At 37.5% G+C, this 25,479-nt stretch overlaps 1 protein-coding gene across 1 annotated transcript in view; it reads right to left on the bottom strand.

The window, feature by feature from the left end:
- Nucleotides 1-18,851: 18,851 nt before the first annotated feature.
- The window catches only part of SLC17A6 (solute carrier family 17 member 6), a 31,473-nt gene continuing 24,845 nt past the window's right edge, over nucleotides 18,852-25,479 (bottom strand). The window contains exons 8-12 of the mRNA XM_086472065.1: nucleotides 24,067-24,216; nucleotides 21,769-21,901; nucleotides 21,122-21,232; nucleotides 19,545-19,672; nucleotides 18,852-19,184 (exon numbers count right to left, since the gene is read on the bottom strand). Of these exons, the coding sequence (XP_086328191.1) occupies nucleotides 18,852-19,184; nucleotides 19,545-19,672; nucleotides 21,122-21,232; nucleotides 21,769-21,901; nucleotides 24,067-24,216 (855 nt within the window). The remainder of the gene's footprint in view (nucleotides 19,185-19,544; nucleotides 19,673-21,121; nucleotides 21,233-21,768; nucleotides 21,902-24,066; nucleotides 24,217-25,479) is intronic.

Below are 25,479 nucleotides of genomic sequence, written 5' to 3'. Positions count from 1 at the left end.
CTTAGGATAGAATTCTTATATTTTACACACTAAATCCAAAGGAGGCATGTTTTATTGGAAAATTGGTTGGACTTGTACATTTGTGATTTATGGTGCGAAGGAATGTATTTGCTTACGCTTAGGAATGAGAAAGAAAAGATCTCTTTTTCTCATTTATCTCAATGATAAACTATTAGGCATTCTGTATTCTTCTATAACATTTGTGCAGAAATGAACATATTTCTCAAAGAAAGGAATTCACAGGCAGATATTCCTTAGGGAAAATTTATAAACAGTGTTTAAGCTTTTTCAGAAATATCAATGCAGAAAATTCAGTAAAGTTTGACTTCCTCACATAGGATTACCATGCTTGCTCATGCATTTTTCTTTGAAATGCTCCATTTTGAAAGGCGTAGATCCTGAAATGCAGATGTTGGTTTTTAGGACATAATAGTTGTATTCAGAAATGTATATGCCCCTAGTAATATAATTCTAATATCTTCCTCTAGAGTTCCTATGTGTGAGTGCTGCCAAGATAGACAGCAGCAGGATGTGGCATATAATCTCATTCACCAGCTATTGCTCTGATCCTTCAAGCAGCATTTATTACTCATTCATTGCATGTCTGCAAAGCCAAGAAGCTCAAAGTGGTTTATTGAAGTGCCCAGTAAAATTTTGTTTCTTGCAATTCACTACTTAAAGGAGAACAATAGAACTTTTTATGAGTGGAAAAACAAGTCTTTGCCCTTGAAGGGAACCTTCAAAAAGAGATAGAGAAATACTTTTCCCTATCAAATTATGTAGAGCTCAACTTGATGGCTTAGTTTTAAATTCTGTGTTGCAGAATTCGTTGAGTGCCCACAGCCTGATGTTACAAGAGTCCCAGTTAAAGAAATGAGAGTAGAGAATTGTTAAGTGTTACTTCCAGCAGTTCAGACACAATTTCCAGACTCTGATGAGTCAGTGTTCTGTTAGAATCAAGAATTAAATTGTGCTGAAATTAATCAAAGTCCAATCCAATTAATCCAAGTATATCTGTATGTGTCTATTTTTTTTCTTCACCAAAAAAGGAAGCATAGTTCAATAGTATGTTAAATCTGGAAACTGGGTTCCATTCCTAGCTCTGCCAGTAGCCTACTGGTTCCTTTCAGTTATAGCAAAGTTGGATTTCCCTACCTGTAAGAAAGCATAATGCTTTCTTTTCTCTATGAAGAATTCTTTGAGATCACTCAGGTAACATATAAACAATGAGTAGCTTTGCTGTCGTCATCATAAACCAAAGTATTCAATCAGTTGTATCCACATCTTTCTTCTTTGCTATCTGCTCTTCTTCCCACCATCCTGGACCCAGACATGAATATCAGACATTCTGCACGGTCACAGAAGTGAGATCACTGGGCCAGTAGCTTTGCTGATCTCTCAGCCCAGCACATTCCACATCCTATCTCCAAAATGTGTGCCAAATGGCCAGCCATTTCACATAACAGAGCAACTTGCATAATGGAAAAGATCCGCAAGGAACATTTTCCAAAAGCAGTATAAAGAAATAAGGACTACTTACATTTTTCTGAATTCTCCTTTGAGGAAAAACGTTGTGATAAACGCTGCACTCACAGTGATTTGTGGTTGTATTAGTGTTTTGTATCAGGATTATCACAACTTCATATCTGCAACTTGAAAGAAATAATAATAATAAAATTTAAATTGCCCAGGTTCCAGAGTTGCCACTCCTGAACCTAGAACAATTGCCTTCCTGTAAATTCCAAACTGACAGAGGGCAAAGAAAAGGAAAAAGAAAAAAATATTAGATCTCTCCTGACTTTGAATAGAGAATTCTGACTTTAAAAATAAAATAGTTCTTGCTTCTAATCTTTCTCCTTGTCAACATCACAGTCTACCAGCTGCCAGATTTAAAAGCCCCACAAGCCTGCCTTATTTTCCAGTATTGAGACATGGACTGACATCACTCTTTATATAAGACCACAATTAACTGAGTTTTTTCTTGTGTTAGTTCCAGTGATTAAATTAGTTTCATTGGCAGTGCCTGCTGTACACAGTAACTGAGTCTAGTCAAGTATCTCTCATACTTGCCAACGTATATTCCTTTTTCCAAACTTGCACTGAATTTTAGAGAAAAAGATGTTTCTGTTAATCTACTAATATTTATCTTCTCCTCCCACTCAAGTAGCCTTTCATATAGGTTTTTGAAAGTTGCCAGATATGACACTGAGCTGTCAGGTGTTGTGACATAATGCAAATATTTTGAGCATCAGGTTACGTACGCTACGTGCTAATGCTCTAAGGAGAAAAAGGAAGTTGGATGTGTCTGATGTTTTCTACAGTATTGATCATTCTCTGAGTGCTGCAGGGACCTCTTGGCAGGTTCAGAGCGATGAAAGAATGTGTCTCTGGATGTAAAAGCTCTTACCGAGTATCAGTATAACATAATGCAAAAACTCATGCAAAAATGTATTTTAAAATGCTGTTTAAGTATTGAGTAAGTTAGGACTTCAAATATTTCAAAAAGCAAAATTTAAAATAGCTTTAGAGCTCTTAGTGATGTTGTCCTTGTCTACATTCTGTGTGCAAAATGAGTGCAAAATGTGGCAAATGATCCTTGAAAAATGTTATCATACATGTACAGAAAGGTACACAATTTGAAATTTCAGAAGCATCTATATATAACTCATATATTTCCCAAATGTCAAGTGCTTAATTAAACTGTTCTTTTAAGAATAATTTTGTATATATTTACTCGGTATCAGGGATCTTTAAAAGGAAAAAGTAAAACTAAATTATATTGTGCGAGTTTTTAGCAGACCTCTTCTTGTACGGTGTCAATGGTGTGTGAATCCTTAGACAGCATGTAGCTGCCACTAAATATTATGTGGTAGCATATACTACATGTTGTCACCCTAAAAGGGGCTCAGCCTGAACAAAGAGGTGCTCAGCTTTCTTTTTCACTTAGTAAAGGATCTATGTTCTGCTAGGCTAAGTAGGAAACGGGCTGCTTTGCAGATGTGCTACATCAGATGATGAAACAATAGAAATGTTTCTTAATGATCTCATAGCGTATCCTGTTTCCCAGCCTTGATAGCTGCTCCCAGCAATTTCCACAGCTTCTCTATCCGATTTCTGATGCTGCTGGTTTGATAGCGTGTATCTGCTCCTAGACCATCCCATGCAGTAAAATTACTTGGCTCATTATTACTGGTAGTTGTCAGTATTTGTTCCTGAATAGCAAACACTACAGCAGAAGAATTAAGATTTGGTAACAGTGCATACTTTACGTAAATAAGAAAATAATTTATGAACAAAAGGAAAAAAAATTGGTCTAAAGATTTTCCTCTTCATGTAACTAATGCACTGCCTGACTATATGCATAATATTCATAAAGTTTTCTTTATTAGTATGATTCATGATCCTTTCTAAATCTTGCTAAATGCAATTTCAGCTGTATCATGTGTACAATGACTATGTAATCTATACTTTTGTATATACTCTGTTCTAAAGAGCACCCAACCAAAACTAAGAAAGGGATGTAACTATACAGCATAGCTACAGGGTGAAGATCTGTAAGATACGTTTTGGAGACACATGTCTCAAGTGAATAACCTTTCACCTCTCCCCACTTCATCTGCACTTTGTCCTCTAATCTGCCTCCACTGGGACTAGTATTCATATTCCAAACCACGAAGCAGCTGTCAGAGAGGTCCCATTATAATAATTTTATTTTTAAAAAGGCAACTTGCCATAAAACATGCCAAGTATTTTTGAATTCTCACGTGAAGGGAGTGATGAGTAGCAGACACATGGTTTGAAGACACCTCTTTTGTAAGGAATCCTTAGTTCTCCCTTGCTGCTCCAGTGACTAATCCCTTCCCCTCCAAATGCTGAATTTGTCAGCAGAGCATATGACCGGGGGGAGGGGGAGAAAGGCACGCGTGCGCACTTATTTTTGGTGGTGCAGATTAAAAATTAGGTTGCTATGGATTTGCAAGATCTTTTTATGCCAGAGCCCTGACAGTAATATTTTGAAATGGAGAAAAAGGAGAAATACTTGGTTTAATAAGCTTGTAGGATACGGGGGGAAATGTATGCTTGTAAGAGAATACAAGTGAAACTCAACACGTTTGCTGTATTTGATGTTGAATTGTGTTTAAAATTTTAGGTCAGACAATGATTTCTCTTCACACTGATGCAGTCTATCTGAAAATCTTGAAAAGAATTCAGCTTGCTGAAAGGAAAATCGTAATAGTTGTCATGTCAGGCTCCTGTCCTTAGTGTACATGATTCTGTATCTAATCAACTTGACATAGAGTGGGTAGACTGGCAGCTTCCAGGAATCAGAAATGAAGGATGTGAGATACATGTCAGAAGAATGCAAAAGTAAGAGTAGCTAGAAGTATGCAACCACACTTCAAGAGTTTGACCTTTGAGACATCGTGTTGCCAGCTTTTTTTTGCTGTTATCTAAGACAGTAGTCACACTGCTGGGTTTTGTGTACTCAAAAAATGTAGCCAACGGCATATTTTTCTCTTTAAAAATAGCTGTTTAGAAAAACAGAGATTACTACCTAAAAGATGGGGTGGCAACTCAGAAATACCAGAGACAAACAGATGACATAATTCATGCCCCTAGCATTTCATTCTTTATGTAAATAAAGGACAACATCTTCAAACTATATACTTCACCACTAGATTGGCAGCTTTGAGATAGAAAAATGTTTTCATATTGTCAGTTACTATTTATTTTATATTCAGTATTTTTCTCAGTATTTAGATGCCAAAATGTTCTTTGTCAGTTGTACAGTATGTACAATTTTCCCCCTTTTCTCAGAACCATTCATAATTCATTGTCTGGATTTGACTAACTATATTTCTCAGGAATTTACAAATACGTGAAATTTCTTATACTCTAGTGGCTCCTTGTGGAGTTGCCTTTTTTAGACTGAACTCCTGCACATGATTCTATGATACACTGTTTGTTGAAGGGGTTTTATCTACATTTGCTTTAATGTACATACAGGTTTTGATTCTTAAGTAAATAGCTATGAAAAATAACCCAGATATTTGAAGACAGAAGTCCTTTATAAAGTAGTTCAGCAGTTTCATGATATTCACTTTCAAACTGATTTATTTCTTGGAATTTTGCCTGACTTTTTTTTCAATGTGTGTTAACTCATAAAAAATGCACATAATGAAGTCTTCCAAAATTTAAATGGCGGATGTATGGGGGATGCTTTTACTCATATTGAATTGGCCTGGATCATCTGAAGAAAGCAGAGCTACTCTACCAAAGTTGAACGACTGTCTCTTTGCAACCCTGTTGCTTTCTTACTATCAACATATCCCATCCACTTCTGTCCATTTCTACAATACACATGACAAAATGAATTTGAGTGCTTCACAGAGTAAGAAGAAAACCTTCCAGAAATTGATATGCAATACTTTCATGCTTTCAAATATTTGGGCTCCAGAGTAGCATATACAGTTACCGTGTTTGTCCACTGACAAAAGCAAAAGATGCACCACTTCATTGTACACTTGGGTGTACAATTGGGGGGGAGTGTTGATCTGCTCGAGAGTAGGAAGGCTCTGCAGAGGGATCTGGACAGGATGGATTGATGGGCTGAGGCCAATTGTGTGAAGTTTAACAAGTCCAAGTGCCAGGTCCTGCCCCTTGGTCACAACAGCCCCACGCAACGCTACAGGCTTGGGGATGAGTGGCTGGAAAGCTGCCCGGCAGAAAAGGACCTGGAGGTGCTGGTCGACAGCCAGCTGAACGTGAGCCAACAGTGTGCCCAGGTGGCCAAGAAGGCCAACAGCATCCTGGCTTGTATCAGAAATAGCGTGGCCAGCAGGAGCAGGGAAATGATCATGCCCCTGTACTCAGCACTGGTGAGAGCACACCTGGAATACTGTGTGCAGTTTTGGGCCCCTCAATACAAGACAGACACTGAGGTGCTGGAGCGTGTCCAGAGAAGAGCAGCGAAGCTGGTGAAGGGTCTGGAGAACAGGTCTGTGAGGAGTGGGTGAGGGAACTGGGGTTGTTTACCCTGGAGAAGAGGAGGCTGAGGGGAGACCTTATCGCTCTCTACAGCTACCTGAAAGGAGGCTATAGTGAAGTGGGGGTTGATCTCTTCTTCCAAGTAACTAGCGATAGGACAAAACGTAATGGCCTCAGGTTGTGCCAGTGGAGGTTTAGGTTGGACATTAGGAAAAATTTCTTTACTGAAAGAGCAGTCAAACACTGGAACAGGCTGCCCAGGGAGGTGGTGGAGTCACCATCCCTGGAGGTGTTCAAATAATGTGTAGATGTGGCGCTTTGGGACATGGTTTAGTGGGCCTGGTGGTGTTGGGTCAACGGTTGGACTTGATGATCTTAGAGGTTTATTCCAACCTAACGATTCTATGAAAAGTGACTTGGCACTTTAGTTGAAAAATGCATGGTGACTGAGGCAGGGAATTGCTAGCCAATTGCTAGTAAAAGGAGATGATGTTTTATTTGAGACTGTTGAATGCCATCAAATGAAATATTTTCCTTTCTTCTTATTCTAAAAATTCTAGACGGAGACCAAACTAGTTATTAAACAAAACAAACAAAACATCTCATAGATACTAAATAATGGTATTTCTTATTTCTGGGACGATAGTGTGAGAAGATACAGCCTGATTATGGACAGATGATACATCTGATTGATGGCGTTAGAGCATTTGTAACAGCAGCCAATACAAGAGGCCACATTAAAAACTTAGATAGTTTTATTTATCATCAATTGTTCCTAAAAATCAGGATTAAAACCACTCAAGTTAGTGCCCTATAAATTAATTATCATTTTCTTTTTTGATCTAATTCTCCACCTAAGCATGCAATCAAGGCCCTCTTATATTACATAGGTGCTGAGGAAATGTAGATGATTGTCTGCAGCACTAGGACACTGTAGTGATGAGTATTACTGAAGAGTAAACAAGGAAATTAATCATTCTGTCTTCAAATTGGGATTTAAATGGGGTGATAACAGTGAACAAGGAGGCGAAAACATGTTCAATAGCTGCTCATTAGTCTATGTTATTCATTTGTTTACTGAGTGACAGGGAGGTCTCATGGAAAATACATCAGTTCATTGTGCATTGTTTCAGAATATGTGTGAAAAAAGAAGCCAATTAGGGCTGTACATACAGATTTTAATTCTGATGTCTCCTAACTGTTGATACTTGTCTTTGCAATCTTTAATCTTTATACACACACACGTATGTACATATAAACCTACAGTGTAGCAACCAGAATTTTTAGCAAGTGTATGTTACACGTGCTCAGTTTTATGTCTGAGCATCATCTGGAGGAGGTAGAAGGCAGGAGGAAGTGTGAGGAGGATTTATTATTTTCTCTGTGGACTTAAACCTGATTTTGAGCCTCAATAGAAAAAGGAGAGATGATTTTCTGATTTTCTGTTCTTTAAGGTATAATAAATCTAACAACACTAAGTAGCAACGTAATTGTGAATATTAATGCAAAAATTCATAATGTGAATTTAATTAGCAGTAATAGTTTTAAAAGTAACAAAGATAAAACAATTAGAACTATTACTTCATGTAGACATCTTGATTTCTTCCATTTAATATATAGATTATGTCACATTTTTTGTGTCATATCAGAGTGGAAGATCATCTAAAACATGTTGCCTTTAGAAACAGATTAAAAATTAATTAGTGAGAGAGGATCCTGATGAGAATGCTGCTTTGTAAAGTCTGGTTTTGTTTACCTGGAAGTGTGGCACCGTTATGTGTTACTCAAATCGTAATGGTAAAGTGTGACATGAAAACTGTGCTGGCAGCACAGGCAATCAGGCTCCTTATTTTAAACTGTGTATGGCCAAAGCTCTTCTTTGGACTTTGTTGCTCATGCCAAGGGGAAGAAAGGAGCCCTGCTGCAGCAGCACTGCCCGCAGAGCTAACCAGGGCGCAGTCTCAGAGGAAGCTTCAGTGAGGCTTCAGCTTTGCTCTCATTTGATAGTAAATGTCATATCTCAGGCTCGGAGATGTGAGGAAGGAAAAAGGAAAAGGAGAAAGACATTGTCAGTGTATAATCATATGCTAAATTACTATTTTACTACTATAAAATATCAGGGGTTTTGATTTTTACTCTCTTTTCTTAGTAAAGCATTTTATCTGCTGCAAATCAAATATTAGCATATAGCTAAATTTACCACAAGCCCTGCTTCTGTCAAAGTTGTTACTGACAATCTCTGTTCTTTCTACAGATATAGAATAAGGAGAACAATGTCTGCAAACAAACATGTTCATTTGCAAATGCCTTATTACGAATATAATGCTGATTTGTTTCAACACATTTGATTAATCACAAGAACAACAGAGTACAAATCAAATTCATTTTTCTTTTTATTGCATACAAGATAAAGAGTGCTTTAGAGATTAACTGTAAACCTGTTCTAATTAGTACCAAACAGCAGATCAATAATTCATCTGTATATATCTTCCTGTGCTTTGCTAGTAATCACGAATTGCATTAATGGCCACACAAAACAAAGGAAGCGACGGACTCCAGCATTTTTCCCTAGGAGATCAACACCACTTCACTACAGATGACACAGGGTCTCAGTGGGTCCAACGCTGTTTATTCAGGCAACAGAAGCAAATTCACACTTAACGGGATGTCAGGCTTCAAGCTACTCTATAAACACTTCTTGTTCACATGAACTAACATATATGCACATCAAAAATTTTTTTAAAAGAAACTTTAGCTCCCAATAAAAATTACATAGATCTTTATTTTGGAAGCAAGTGAAGTTTCCCAAAAGTGTTTGAATACATAACGTATATACTCTGTTATCAAGACAATTAACTTCCAAATAAGAACACTACAACTTTGCTGATTTGTTTTATTGTCTTTCCTGACAATACAAGCTTGGTTTTGCAGCCTGTTTTGGTGGTGGCCTTTAAACCTCTCTCCTTAGTCAGCTGGAGGATTCTTTTTTATCTCGTTCTTTCTCACACTTTCCTTTTTCTGTATGCCTTTTTGATTATTTTTATGAGATTATTCCAGGATGAATCATATGATTTGTGATTTCATTGCAGAAAAAGAAAGCCCAAGTTGCTTGAAATGAAAGAAACAAGAAAGGAAATAGTAATCCAACACGAAATGATTAAGTCATGCTACCAACACATTGCTGTTAATCAACTTACATATGATCCACTGTTTCATTTTTATAACATAATTGCAAGTGATAGATTCACAAAATGAAATTAATCAATAACAAAAGAGAAAATAAGCATTTCCAGGCAGTGCCTCTAGGTACACTTATTAGTCAGATAGGGTTTTTTTCTCATGACATGATGCCTCTGCGTTGTTTCATTTGTTACTTTATAGGATTGTCTTTCTTGTGTGACTTACCATTGTCACTACTGACGGAAACTTGCATATGTGTTAAGGTGTATTTCCTACTGATGCTGGAATCTGAAACAGCCCCTGTTTGGGCGCCGTGGAAGGCAGGCACAGATACATCACTCGGTGACCGGAGGCCATACTTTCCCCGGTTCTACTCGGTGTCACAGACATCGTTTCTCTTTGCTTCAAATACCCTTACCAACTCATGCTAAGTAAATAGAAAATATGAGGAGATTACAGAAGATCAGTTCAGTGACAGAAGGATTTGGACATTTGCCTGAAATAGGAGGTGTTTACATTCGGGGCTCTGATTCACTGCAGCAGCCGCTATAGCCCAGGCTGATTCGCTTTCCTTGGGAAGTCCCGTGAAGATAAAGCTTTCACTCTGACAGAGAACTAACAAATGCCAGGAGCTTTGAATTTAAGGAATTTCTCCCTGTTTCAGTTGTTCTAGTCTGTTAAATGAGAATATAGACAGAAATCGAGTGGGAAGCAGCAGTGCAGATCATCTCCTGCCTGGTGGCGGCTATTCCAGAACAGAATTTCCGTGCTTGCAGTGTGGCTGTTACAGAGCAGTGTTCAGTCACGGGTGCGACTGTGGCAGTTTTGAGGAACTTGTTTTATCTTCCTTGTGTTGAAGTTAATGTCTTCATAACACATTGCCTCCACAGGGAGCAGAGCTGGATAGAGGATAAGGCCCGGTTCTCCAGTCCGTTAAAGTATCAGTTAGGGAATAGAACTTAAGTGAGTGCCAAGAGTTAATGCTGAATAGTGCTGGTATTCCAACTCGGCAGCAACTATTTCAACTTGTATGTTCTCTGCTAAGTAGCTTTTGTGTCCTCTCACATCAAATTAATGCACAAGAACAAATAAACCACTGATGGCCCAAAGGATTTTCTTCTAAGTAAAACATGGAGTATTTCATTTAGTAACATAAACAGTAAATGATGGTGGCAATAAGGCTGGCATTGTATGAACAAGTTTCTAGGCTAATAAAGACATTCTGAGACAAGAAAATAAATTAACTAGAAAATGCTTTTTAAACATATACCCTTTCTTTTTTCTTTTTTTACTCATATGAAACACAGACACACACACACAAAAATTCCTTTGAAATAATTAGCCTAAGGAGGTAATTCTGATTTCTTAGATTTTCATTTCTATCTCATTCATCATTGAATGTGTTCAGTATATAAAAGTTATTATTTGATTTGACAAGAAAGGTATATTGTTTTATGAAAAAGTCAAATATTAGGCTTCTTAGCAGGACCCAAACTGTATCTGAGAAAAGAAAGCGAGATCTGGGTTTAATTGGGTAGGTATGATTGAGATATGAAAAATATGGGGAAAAAAATATCAAAATTAACATTTCCTGAAACACATCCTTTAAAAAAAATTAATTAATCTATTTAATTCAATTTTTAATGTTTTTAATTTTCAGGTTGTGCTGAAAAGTTTTTGGATGATGCATACTTTTTAGACTTTAGGCTGAGATTATTACATTTTTATTATTAAAGGGCATATGTCAACAGTCATTGGGATTTGCATTTTCATGCAACAGAGAATACTAACTCACAAAGCACAGCCAGTCCACTTCTTCACAGCTCTATCCTATTATACACCACCCAATTGCCAGTCAATAAATAACTGTGGACCGTTGTCTTCAGGACTCCTAAAGTAGAGCTGGATGGTCAGTCTTCACCTCACAGTGCTGCCTTGTGATTTTCTGTGTCAGACTTGTACATGCCAACAAGTGTCTTCCCATACATCACATTTAATTTGGTGCTTCAGCTATACAGTGTAAAGAGTTTGTGCTTTATTGGTCCTGTGATCAGACATAACTGCACAGAAAAACACAGCTGAGGAAAAAAATGAAGCTTTGGTTGACCTTGTCTTTATTTGATTCAATTTTAATTCTACACAGCAACATTTACAAAAAAAAAAAGAAAGTAACATTGTAACTTCCCAGTTAAAACTGAAAGCAATTCTGCTGATTGTTGGGATGTTTACCTTGAAGCAAATTATCATACCCTCCTCACGTTTAGTTGATTATACAAGACAAATTCTAATTAAATGGCACTCTTCCAATTTTAGCAATGTTACCTTTTATTTTTGAGATACTTCCTTTTATAGTTCATTTTCTGCTTGCAAGCATCATTTTTGCTTTTTTTTACATCTTTTTTTGGTGTAAGAGTGGCCTTTCTTTTTGATTTGCTCACCTTCCCAGAAGGGCGGAAAGAAGTAAATAAGTGAGTAGGGCGCTCATGCATGTATCTGGATTCTTCTAGCTATAAATCCTTTTATCACACAGAAATATTTTTCAAAATATGAGGAATTCTTTCCTCTCTCCGGATCCTTGGACATCCAGCCATCCACTCGCATCTTCTGAACATTGCTTTAAACCAGACACTGTGTGGACCTTGATACATTTTTACAGTGCATATGCTATTCGCCTGCATGGCATGGAAATAAGTTGTCCAACATTTCTGGTATCACTTTTACTGTGCATGTCCTACTTAATCAGTTCAGATTTTTCAGTAAGTGTGATGCACAGGAAGCTTGAAAACCCTGACAGGAGGAGCGCAACTGTTTGAATAAGTGAAAGAAATTCCGTTCTTCAAGGGAAGATCTTTTCCATATTTCTTTTTCAAGAGAGAACAGAGATGCTCTGAAAAAGTACATTCTGAATTCAAGGAGATCCCTTAAATTGGGGAATATTATGAGGCTATTCATACCTCTAGAAATATTATGAACTTTAATTATCTCAACCAAACTTCGTACGTCTGATTTAAAATTTTTGTTACTTGTTGCTGACGTCCGTGTTTATTGTAGCTTGCAATGTTTTTGAAAGGAGACTTAAGTAAGTGCTATTTGAACTTGCTGAGGATACATTAGGATTTTGATTAGGTCAAAAGAGAGCTAAAATCTTTTGTGGACACTAAGATTTCATTCCTATTACTGCTCTAAATATCTGTACATTATGTACATAAACATGTGAATATCGTATGTACATGTATGTGTACATATATACAAAGCTAGAAGAACACTCTATTGTGGTTCATGTTAAATTTTAAGTGAAGTTTTGAAATTGGATTAATTTTAATAACTATCTTTTTTGTGGATGGCTGCTATCTTTCTCATATGTTTACCATTTAAATTAAAATTCTTCCTGTTGCTGATTAGGTTAACCAATTTCTTTTGTTAGGTTGTTAATGACATGTATAATCTCTGTATTTTCTGAAAGAAAAGCAGTAAAGGAAGTAAATTTGCACATGTGTAAATTGTATACTGAGTGTTCAAGGTGTCACAGTCAGAGTAGATGTGAACGAATTCATACTACTTAATGTGAATTGGGACCTTGCTAAACCAAACATAGCTGAACTGTTTGTCCATGTCAAATGTTCATCTCATTCACTATTCTTTGTGCGCAGAACCTGCCATTTGATCCTCAGGGTACAAGAAACACCTTGTCATCAACTCCTTGTCAGTCGTACAAGGTTGTACATAAAGCCTTGATCGCCAGTTTTGCGAATCATCCATCTTAACTGCTGACCCTGGCTAGTGCAAAGATCAAGAACATCATTTCCTTGTGTGCTTTTGTGAGCAAACAGTGTGCCATCATGCAACAGTGCCTAGCCAGATGTAGTAAAGCTATATCAGTTTTGGAAAGCTAGTTAAAGTGCAAGGAAATTCTGATCACCTCTGGCAGAAGGGCTGAGGATAGTAATAGCAGCTCCTTGTACTCAGTGAAAAAAGCCTGCAGTGGGTGCAAGGATGAAAACTTGTTCCAGTTCCATCAAGACACACTGATGAATGAAACAGCTCCTCCTGGAAAAACAAACTGACACCATGAGTATATCCATGATGGCAGATTCCATCTGTGACGGAGATAAACTTTAAGTAGGAACCCAAAACCTACTGCTAATGAAGCCGTATGCTCTGGTATCTAACAGGTTAAATCTCCTGCCTGACACATGTTTCATTGTATTTTAAGAAAACAATGACAGGATCGTTATGCACAGCTCTGCTTCTTCAGGGACTGACAAAGGTGCTTAATTTCAGGATTGCAAACTGACAAGTGAAGTTTAGCAAGTCTTGGACTATCACCGGTGCAATGGAAATGCTCGAGGAGGGACCAGGAAGAGCAGGCAGGGCAGCTCGCTAGGGAAATGAGCCATGAACCAAAGCTGCCCCAGCTGCTGGCTGTGCCACTACTGACCGGGTGCGGTCCCACAGGGTCTGGGAAGCGTGGGCAGAGCAGGGTGCTAGCTCCACCGACGGTCCCAGAGACAGCAGGGAATGAATCGGGTCCAGGGTTCATCCAGAGAGCCCTCTCAGGAGCAACAGGAGGTGGGCCAGAGGCAGTCCTGGAGACAAGGACACAACATAGATCCAGCTTCTATGCAGAAGACAGACCAGAGACAGGGAAGCCCAGGCCCGAGCTGAAATGGGTCTCCTCGCTCATGGACAGGGGTGAAGGCGGGTGACCCAGGGCAGGATGCTCAGAGCAACTAAGGCCTTTAGGTTCCCTCGTGGCCCTGACAGAGAGATGTGTTAGAAACTATGTTAGGACAAGGTAGGCTACAGCCAGAACATGCTAATCAGCTTCTGAGCCAGCTTTTGATCATACCTTAGACTCAGGATAGGGTAGACCAGATATTTAGGACTTTATATTCAGTTTCTTTCTTCTCACTACTGCCATGAGCAAAAGTGAGAAATATGGCAGCTTCTTCTATAAGCTTTGCCTTAATATTCCTACAACACTTTATTTCCCGTAATTTCTAACTTATCCTTATATTTTATGTTTGACATTACATCTGCCCTTCATACTTATTCTCTACTTGCTTTCTTATAGGTAAGAGCCTGCCAGAGGTTGGACTGTCACCCAAAATCTTACTTTGTATTGTTTTCTAATGCCTCACCCATGGCATTTGAGAGAACATGGCTTCACCTAAAGCAAAAATTGCAAGGATTGTATGTTTCTAATGTTAAAAAACTTACCAAGGGGGTAACAACAATCCTTTTGCAACATTAATTCTCAAACATGGAAGATACTGTCTAAACACTTGGCCTCACTGTAACGAAGTACACAGGCTTCAGTAGTTGTACATATGTAAATACATAACACATTTCATTCTTTGGCACGCTTTGGGTTACAACAGAGTGAAAAAGTGTTAAGTAGAGCTAGATTAGCAACATTCTAATTAAAATATCCGACTGTAGTTCTAGGTCCTGTGATTATTTACTCTTAAATCTTGCAGTGGAATGAAAATTATTCAAGCAAAAACCACAGACAAATTCAAAATAAGTACAAAAGCAGCTGCTGTTAAGTAGTTAATCTAGACTTGGGCTAGCCTTCAAACTCCTTCACAGCTTATCCTGAAAGGAACAAAACATTTCATCTTTCAGAGGCAGCAACTAAGACTGTGATGTTATCTTGCTAACAGTATGGCTTTGAACTGTGACATTTATTCTGACTTCCACATTCATTCCTATTCCTAGCTTCATGCTGAAAGAGGACTTCATTCATATTTGCAGATATTCTTTTGTCACTGTTATTCAACCTTTACCTTGAGGCTTTCTTTTCCCCCATAGAAAAGTGGTTTTGTGAAATTTGTTCCATTGAATTTCATGATCACTTCTGAAAGCAAAGAGCACTTTATGATAGCTTTATCTCTGCGACAACGAGTATGTGTTAACAGAAGGGATCAGACTCAAATATTTAAAAAATTGTCACTGGTTGAGTGATACTATCTATATGAAATCATTTGAGGACATAAAGGCGAACATTTGAGGTGATATTCTAGCCCAGCTAAACTCAAAGCTTTTCTAATAATTTTAGTGGAACCTAGATTCTGCCCCTTCATTTTACTTATTGTTCTTCACCGAAGAGATAACTAACTGATAAACAAAAATGTGAATAACAATTCCTTTCCTTTTTTTTTCAACAGAGTAAGTGAGCAGAGGGTTCCAGATAGGGCAGCAGAACAGAAATAGGTGACCTGGCAGAATGACCAAGTGACTGTGAACGCAGTCTGATTGATAAACAGGGATGGTTTCAGCTGCTCAGAGTTCCAAAGAGGAACACTGTGCCATACAGGTGCAACACATCTGCAGAGCTAGTCTTTGAACCCAAGTGCAGAGAGAAATCTCTGAGCAGAAAAGGCACAGTTCAGAAGAGGCTAAAGAGGTATATTTTAGCAATGCTACTTCATAAAAATGAAGTAGCAAGGGGGACACATAAATGTACTTACTGAGAAGAAATATAGGAGTTTAGATGAAGGGTCATGCCCCCTCAACTGTCCTTTTCCCTAAAACAGATCCAGCTGTTGCTGCTTGTCTTCACTTAATCATCCTTTGCAAGAACCCAATTATTTTCTCCAATTCCCTTTCTTCTTTCTCAGCCATGTTCCTGGTGATTGGTTTCCACATTTTTCTGTGAACAGGAGTCTGTGAAGAAGTAAAAAATCCTAAAGCCTGTCGTGCTCCTCTTCCTTCCCAGAAGAACGGATTCCTCTGCACTGCCATCTAAAGAGGAAGTAGTCAAAGCAGAAGCAGAGAGCTAGAAAGAGAATGTGGAGGATCTTAGGGTGGTGTAGCATTTAAAGACAGTGGTGGAGTGCCCACTGAATTGTGCATGGCTGAACAGTGCAGTGTCTAATGCCTGGATTAAAGTCTCTCCTTTGTTCTAAGTAATTAAAAGGTGTTGAGCTAATTACAAAAAAAAAAAAAAAAACAAACCAAAACCTGTACTTAATGAAAGGAAATTATTATTGAAACTCCAAAAGATAGAGAGCCTGTACAATTAGACTGAAAACTAAGAATTGATTTTAATTTTGTTAACTAGTTTTCATTTTCTGAGCTGTCCACTTACCATGATAAATACAACAGTACTTTTACAGCCCCTATTCATCCCACTTTTGAATCTTTCAGGAATTTTCGATGGCAACATCACACCAGTCCATCAAAACGATTAGCAGTAACTTTGTATGCTACCTGATTCATCATCTCATGACAACTAGCCTATTGGTGAGGGACACTGGGCCCATTACTGTTCTGTCTAGTGTTTTGCAGCCTTCTGTTCAGTTTGGCGTTTCTACATTCTTCTACTCAGTGCAAGAAAATTATTGAAGAGTAAAAATTTTGTTAGAAAAATAGTTACTTTTAATATACAATTTCTTGAATTTACTAGTTCCTGTAGGGTCTATCTAAAAGACGGTCAGAAAGTAACAACATGTTTTAGTTAAGGAGTCTTGTTGCAGGAGCAAGAAAGGAAACAGATTCCAAGAACAGCATTCGGGGAAGCTTTTAATTTTCTTTAGGTAATGCAGATCCACACCAGCTCTTTAGCTAACACAGCTTAGCCTGTCTTCCCCAGTTTCACTGCATTGGCTGACACAATGATCCTCCTGCTCCTTTTTCTTCCATGCCTCCTCCAGCCATCATTATGAGAGGAGGAGCAACACTCTAGAGTTAGGTGCCTCTCCCACCACGCACCTCTGCGCGGTCGGAGGAGAGTGTAGGTAATGCAGGATGTTGGGTATTCAGCAGAGCTCCCGGCTGGGACGTAAGGTGTTATCTCCATGTTGACAGGAGAATTTCTTCTGCAGTGACTATAATTTTAGTCATCTATATTGAAGTGCATCTGAAAAATAACAAGAAACTACAACGGTCCTTTTTATATAAAAGGATAAATAGAGCATTTTATTAACACTTTTTGCAGCAACGAAAGTGACACAGTCCACATCTTTTTCATTAAACACAGCAAAAGCTATGGTCACATTTTACATCACTTTGAGGCACAAAGCAAAATACTTTTTTCTTAAGGTCAAGGTATGATTTGCATTAAAAAAAAGGAGAAGAAACAATCCTCAAGTTGTATATTGCGGTAGCAGGGTTTCCAATCACTAGCACAATACAATGAACAGACCAAGAATCCAGAATGGATTATTACATACAATAATAATCATTTGATTGAATTAAGAAATGGATCATTGTTGTCATTTTAGAGTATTAAGAAGTGGTCTGGTGTTGCTAACTTCAGTTGGTTCGGTTTGGTTTAATCCCAACAACCCCAAATATATACAACAAGCTAAATGAAGGTTAATATATAGTCTAGAAGATTATGCACTTTGTAATGCATTGCACTTATTGCTTGGTACACTAATGTTGCAGTCACTGTTGAGTTATGCTAAAGAGACAAGCGTGGTGCTTGTTGGCTTCTTTCAACTCAACACTAGTTATTTACCACTTTGGTTTATTATGAGTTTATATGTTACTCATAGTCAGTGTCCATTATTATTAGGTTTAATTGAAAGACAAATACATTTTTTATTTCAGGGATTTCTAAAATAGCAACATTTTCTATAATTACAGTATCTTCAATAAACTTATATCTATGTATAGAACTGTGGCATGATGTGTAAAAATATGATAGCTATTAAGGGAAGAATAAGGGTTAAATTATTCTCTGTTTCTTCTATTGGCTTCAAAATATTCTGCAAAACAAATACATCCTTTTTCATAGGGCTACTTGCTCATAGCAAATTTCTCTTTGGAATTTTGTAAAAGACTATATCTTTTTCTAGGTTATATTGTTTTTTTCTCTCTGTAAAGACACCAGTACAAAGTTGGAATATACTGCAAAGAATAGAATAATAAAGCTTGGTTTTTGAAAAAGGGATTTGACAGTCTGCATGAAAAGTCAGACTTAACATTATATAATGTTTTTATATTAGTTGATAAATGAAGGGAAGAACATGACAATGCCTATAATTTTATAAGATTCTGTAAAGAATAGAAATAAGAATTTGTGCCCAAACATTCAGTATAAAACTCCTAAATAATTCCTTTATTCATCACAGAGTATCCTGCAGCATGTAATCACAATAAACATACAATATGCCCTATTCATTCTCTAGGCTTGATACAATTACCATTAAAGGAACTGGATCAATCCGCTGTAAATGCCTAGGACTCAACCTTTCTTCTCTGAGAAAGCTCATCTTAGACTAAACACACAATTCCTACATTGCACTGAGTAAACGTGTGTAATCAACACAATCTCTTTCAATACAGTGTAACAAATATATAAGTGCATTTTTAATGATCAAGTAATTTTGGCTTTCTAAAAAGAGCATTAGATGTGCCAACTTGGTTGCTTAGTTGTGCTTTAATCCTTAGTAATGAGTTTTAGCTCTTGTATACTGTAAGTATCTAATTGCCTCTATAGTTTTGACCAGTAAACCCTTAAAACTCTAATGTTTATAGAACAAATATAACCTAATGAAAGTGATGACATGTCACAACTCATACAGATTGCACTTTGATGTATTATTTTTTACAGTAAGACCTTCTTGTTTGATATGTGTTTAAATGTTTATACCACATTTTATTTCTGTGTGCAAACAATCACAATGAATTTAATCACAAACACTACAAAATATACCCAATATTTAGGTTTGTTATGAATAATCTCCTTCCTTGTAGTTGTATGAGTCTTGTACTTCCTCTTGTACAAATTCCTCTTTTTTCTCCCAACCATTAGGCCAGCCACCGTTGACCTGGGTTGTAGCACCGTAAGACTTGGTGGTACCATAATTTACATAATTCTGAGTAATGTCCCCTGTCTCTTCAGCAAGTTCATCTTCATGAATAAAACCACATTTCTCTTCACTTGTCTGTTCAGGGTCTGCCCAGGGTTGTTTCTCTCCCGAAGCAAATATGCCATAGAAGATAACACCTCCGTAATGAACTAAAGCAGCAATGAGGAAGACATACTGCCACTCTTCACGTGTCTGTAAAGAAGAAATTTGCTAAATCAGACTAGTGCACAGTCTTTTCTAACTTTTCTGAGCCAAAAGATTTAAATTAGGGATCGAGGCTGTGACAGTCAGCACAACTAAGGCATTTAAGTGTCCAGTTCCTAATTACTTATAACCATCTTTCTTTGAAAAATCACTATTCCTTAGCCCACAAAAGCATTGCTCTGCTGAGCGTATACTGAAGTATGCTTCAAATTTGCAAGTTCCTGGATGCTATCCCCTGGAGGTCCCAGACTCTAATACAAATATCCTGCAAGCTGTACCATGGAAAGGTCTTTTTCTTGAAACCAGTCATATTAAACTGGAAGATTTGAAAACTGTATTGCCATTTACCTTGTTCTTTGTCATTGCTCCAACAATTATAGGGCAAACCATTCCAGACAAGGTCCCGACTCCATTAGAAATCCCCATTAAGATGCTGGCATACCTTGGGGCAATATCTAAATGGTTGACATTGAATCCTGCAATGCAAAGGTCAGCAAACATTCATACCAAAAGCAGAGCATTCCTTCAGTTCTGAAAAGAAATGTTATCACTTGACAATTTTACTGTGATATGTTAGGGCTGTTTCATTGCATTTCTTTTTCTCTAAAAGGTTTTTTAACCACAGTTTTAAAATGGTTAAATATTCCTAGAGAGATTGTGGGGTTCATTTTCTTTTAAAAATATATTATAAAAGGATACCAAATGTGTTTTCTTCCCAAAATTGCAATTAAAAAGAAAATCCCAGTAGTGACTGTGTGAGGTAGAGAACCCAGAAGATATTTAGGCAGGGAGAAAGTTCATATTTCACAGTGTCACTCATGACCATTTCACACTGTAAATAACATGTCATATCTTCTTCCAGCTGGTACTACTTTCCTTACCTATTGCCTACTTTCTTTTTTTTTTCTTTTGGTCACACAGACCAGGGGAAGGGAGTTCCCTTCTATTCTTGAGTGGTAAAATGAGGGGAATTCAAAGACGGTTCTATACATGATTTGTCAATCATTTTTATAAATACGTGTTTGTTCTCCTGCATTTGCAGGAGTTCAAATCTGTTGACATATATGCAGTAACTATTTAAATAATTTTACAAAAAACACGTGCTTCTCTGAAGTGACAGAACTCGTAGTCCCCACAATAAGCATTTAAATAAGTGAAAACAGAAATCAAATATTTGGATCCAGAAAGATAATAAAAGGGAAATGCAGGCAGTGTGATATAGGTCAGAGAAAGAACAATACACATTTCAAGCTGTACGGAACAGGCATGATACCTTGCAGAATATGTGGGATTAAGGAAAGATTTGATTAAGGAGAGTTTATATGTTTGGCACAAAAGAAAAGAGCCTGTTTTAGACATAAGGAACCAGCATGGGAGAGGATACTAAGATCACAGTGGGAAAACAAGGGAAGGCCAGGTGACTCGTGTGTGGGAAAGGGAAAGGCAAAGGGGTCATGTATCAGCATGAAAGGGGAAGAGCTGAATTTTAAATCAGAAAAAAATGGCTAGTAGTTAGGCCCCAAAGTAATAAAAAAATGTAAGACTAATAAAGCACTAACTAATACACAGTGGAAAAAAATAGTAAAAGGCCAATATTTAAACAAAGTTGTGTAAATTTAGGTATCATGCTATAATGTCAATTTTTATTATGTTTGATTTCAAGAAAAATCTGTGGTGTACATTAGCACCTCAATGAAAAGAAAGCCTAATCTGCTGCAATGAATATGGAAAAGATTGAAGTATTTGAACACAAATAATCCAATATAAAAGGTGTGGTACTGATTGTGCTTCCTTTTGTGATGGTCATAAATAGTGTCATTTGGAATTCTGAGGTTTGTTTAAACCACTTTCAATGAATAAAAAACAAACGAGGTGTTCTATCTCTTAAGATAAAATAATTAACTGTAACAGCAATATAATCTTACCAGATATGGCAAATCCACTAAAGCCTACAGCAAGCACTAGGAATGAAATAGCCACTCCTTTACTGTGAGAATATCCCACCACGAGAAGAAGAGTTGCTTCCATACCAAAACCTGGGGAAATCATAAAGAAAACCAGGCATCAGATTTAATTCCCTCTCAAATACTGCAGGCCTCAGGATATGGTAATATTTCATAGGAAGACAGAGGCAAAACATTACCTCAGAGCGGAATATAATCAGGTATTTCTTTCACCCCTAAAAACCACATTTTCTTGCTGTCTCAGATAATCCTTATTTTATTCTTGGTATGCTAATTTATTGTTACCTCCTGTCAGTTTTAAATGAAAAGAAAGACTTGTGATTTGGTTAGGTCGTTCCAGCCAACCCTAATGGGAATATACACTTAACCTACTTATGAATTTTGCAGCCTTCATCACAGCCAGGATTCAGCTCATGTGACTTTAACCTCTCAGAAGTCAGATATGTAATCTCAGGTAGTTGTCTGGGCTCTCTTAGTGCAGACGGTGTGCACAAAGTCTAGCTTCATAAGTACATACAACCATGCAGTTTGTTTGTTTACTGCGTAGAGCATACTATATGGACATTGAATCTGTACAACAAGTTTTTTAATAAAATAGGAAGACTCACCTCCACAGTTCATTATCTTTCTCACAGTAGTGGTTGAAAGAATCTGCCTGCTTCTTAAAAAGTCTGCAATTTGTCCCCCAATAGGAACAATAATTGTCATCACTAAATGCGGCACAGCAGATAAGATACCCACCTAAAATAATCATTAGAATTAGCGGAGTATAAACCATAAGAAAATATTGATTCTTCATTTTCTGAAGCATTCAGCAAGTAATTAATTGTTTCTCTTCAATTTCAGGCTATGTGTTAAAACTAGAAATCTGAAGCTGGTTTATTAAAGAACAAAACTGGCAAGCTTAAGTTGTCGTTGTATTTTATGAAGGACAGCCAGAGTTTTTAAGAACCTCTGATGCCATGTCATTTTTTGTTTGTAGATTGTTTTCACAGTTTATATTTAAGTTAATGCCTTTTTTTCGCTGACTTATAGCCCCGCTGCCCTTTCTTTTCAGAAAATTTATGACCAAAAGTGTTGAACTGAATTGCTACATTTGTGTTGGTGATGTGTTTGGGGTAGCATTGCCCAGCAAACCTAGCATGTCTAGTCAGGTTCACTGTGGATTATCCTCACGTGCACAATGGCCATTTGCCTTTGGTTTCTGACCATCCCTCAAGCTTCAAATTTCACATGGGCACAAGACATGTCTGAGAAACTCTGTAGGCAGTGAAAGATAACATACTAAACATCCATCGACAGTATTAAAATGCTGTACATGCTAGCAAAGTAAGACATAGTGATTTTGTGATGACTGTTCCAAGGTATGATAATATATTTGAAGACCACCCCTTCGAAGCAGGACAGGGTGTCTGTGAGCACAGCACGAGCTGCCACCTGCTATCTCATGTCGTCGTAACCGCCTTGCAGGCAGGTTGGTTTAGTACACATGGCATTTTGTTCTAAGAGAGAATTCTGATTATTGTGTGTATCTGAAAAATTGCTCAAGCACAGGCGTTTTGTACAATTCCTGTCTGAACAGTGTGTCAGCTGGCCTGATGTCTGACTCGAGTTACATCAGCGTGCAGAGCAGACAGACTCCAGGAGAGTAAAAAGAAAATAAGTTTTCTCTAGTCTTTGATTAAGGTCGTGAAATTGTGTATTTCACTGCAGTTTATATGTGTGGGAACTATGTTGTGACAGCCAGCTTCGTGTTAACAGATGCTTCTCCCAATAAGCCGGATAATAACTGTGAGGTAACTATGGTATTGCAGGTACTGCTCTGAGGAGTTCATGACTAAATGATAACTATTCATTTAGGAACATCTATAGCCACAGCAGATGAAAACTGAGTTTGCTGTCATTGTTTACAAAGCTCCGTATTTCTTTGTATACAGTCTAAGAAAAATCTTCTAGAACAAAATGGTCAGGTTAATTCTGTAGGATGTGACTGTTCTTATTGCAGGCGTAACAGCTGATGTTTCAGGCATAGCAGAGCTTCTTAAAATAACTCCAACTAAAGATGGAAGCCCATCTTTAAATGCAGGATGGCATTACATAATTTTGACAATACTCCGTAATATAGCAACACTTTGGCAGCTACTCATTGTCATTTACATGACAATTTAGGGTGACAATACCTCATGGAACAGTACCAGAAGAATACAGGTCTCTCAAAATCACAAGCCCCCATCACTTTCACAAGAAGGAAATCTGTATTAGTAGAAGGCTACTATACACTCCGAAGGCTTGTTTGCATGTACCATATTTACATTACAGATCTGATCCAAAATTCATATGAATTATGTGGTACCTTGGATCATCCCTGTGCCTCAAATTTTGCCACCACCATTTTTGCTTCCTAAGTGAGAAGGTGAACGGTTCTCACCATGTTAAAGGGGGACATTGAAAGGTGATAAATTGTACTATCCTGCCTAAAACCATGTGGTCCTGCTTTGCAAAACGCACTGGGAGAAGTGGAACCATTTGTTGATGCTTTCTTTAGAGCTTTGGTGGGATCCTGCATGCCCTGGGATGTCAGGGACAGAAGCGTAAGGGGTCTCTTGATACCTTTCTAATACCGTGCATGATCTGGTTTCAAGCACTTAACTGAAAGTCTGTCTGCAATATGACCTCAAGTAGATTCGTCACTAAATCTCAACCTGCCGACACCTTCCCCTATTCAGTCCTTTGTCATTATTGTTACTTCACTTATATGTGCTGGTCAAGGGAACAGTAACTGGGAGGGATAAGATTTGAGACTGGGTAAAGTTGCAGGACACTTTTCTTTCCTCCTAATAAATACCACAAATGTAGCTCTGATATTTACTCAGCTAAAATAAAAGCTTTACGTTATTTGTACATACCTTGCTTATTTCAAATCCAAACACTTCCTCAAAGTAAGCAGGCTGACTAATAAGCAGCAAGTAAAAAGTCCAGCTTCTACAGAAGTTTGCAACAATTATTGCATAGACTGGCATAGATGTAAAAAATTTTCTCCATGGAGTTTTGTATTTCTGAAACAGAGAAAGAGGGATCCTGTCACCATTTTGATCATTATCAGCTATCTTCCCTTTTCCCGTCTGTTACTTTTACCTATACTCCAACAAGCTTGTATACGCACAACTTCATGTGTCTGAATTCCAGTGAATTCAGTTATCATAAAGTACATGCATGCACACTTGAATGATCAAGATTTAATTCAAAAACAAAAGAAGATAAAACTTACTACAAAATGCCCAAGTGGAAAAGCTCAGTGATACTTAGCTGTATCATAACACTCATGTACAAGTGCCATTATCTCAATCGTGTGAACATGAGCATACTAAGTCCAAAATAATAATATGTCTTTAAAGACAATGTTGCTGTCTGTAAGGCAACAGCCTGGTTTTACACTGTAAGTACACAATTTCATTCAGATTTATTTTAAGCATGTATTTTAGCAATTAAATCTTAATTCCAGCATTCTGAAAATTTTTTTTATCAAGCCTCAGCTGAAACTGCTTGGTCAATATATTTTTTGTTTGTTTTATTGTATTTTTAAAATGAATTCCATAATGAAAAAAAAAAAAAAAAAAAAAGACAGATGGGCAGAACTACAATCCTGCTGAGTCCCAGCACCTCTCCCTGAGCCCAGGGTTCTGCCCATCTGTGTTGATCCAAATACAGGATCCAGACCCAGATGAGTGTTTGAAAACCATTTCAGCAATGTTTCAGGCTGAATTGAGTCTACTGTTGATTTGAATACTGGCTTTTTCAAAGAAAAACCAGCCCATAGATGAATATATGCAGTATCTTGTATACCTATTAAATTACACTTCAGTGAGAGCTAAGGATTAAGTACTACTGACTTAATGAGAAGCCAGACAGAAAAACTAGTTTGATACTATGGGAAGAATTTCAGCCTAAATATTTCAGAAGCCACTGAACTATTGCTACAAACCAGAAACTTCCAAAAATTTGCAATTAAAAAGCAACAGTAAAAAATAGACATTATCCATCCCAAATTAGAATTATACAGACATCCTTTGAAGTATATAATTTCGCATCAGATTTTCAAAAGCACTTACAAGTATAAAACCCACGAACACTGCTGAATGCTGTTGAATACCAACAGACCCTCAAAGAACACCTAAAAATGTCAGCTGTCAAAGAATATTTCTGTAATATTTCCAGCTGCCTATTTAATCTAGATCAAAGCTTTTTTACTAAGAGAAAAATGGTTTATTCCTGAGTTCAATCAAGAGCCAATGTTTGGACCAATCAGAAAACACAATGAA

Source organism: Leptosomus discolor, chromosome 12 (assembly GCF_034619465.1).
Source record: "Leptosomus discolor isolate bLepDis1 chromosome 12, bLepDis1.hap2, whole genome shotgun sequence".
Lineage (NCBI taxonomy): Eukaryota > Metazoa > Chordata > Aves > Leptosomiformes > Leptosomidae > Leptosomus > Leptosomus discolor.
Note: the sequence above shows the minus strand (reverse complement) of the source record. Positions and strands in the feature narration are given on the sequence as shown.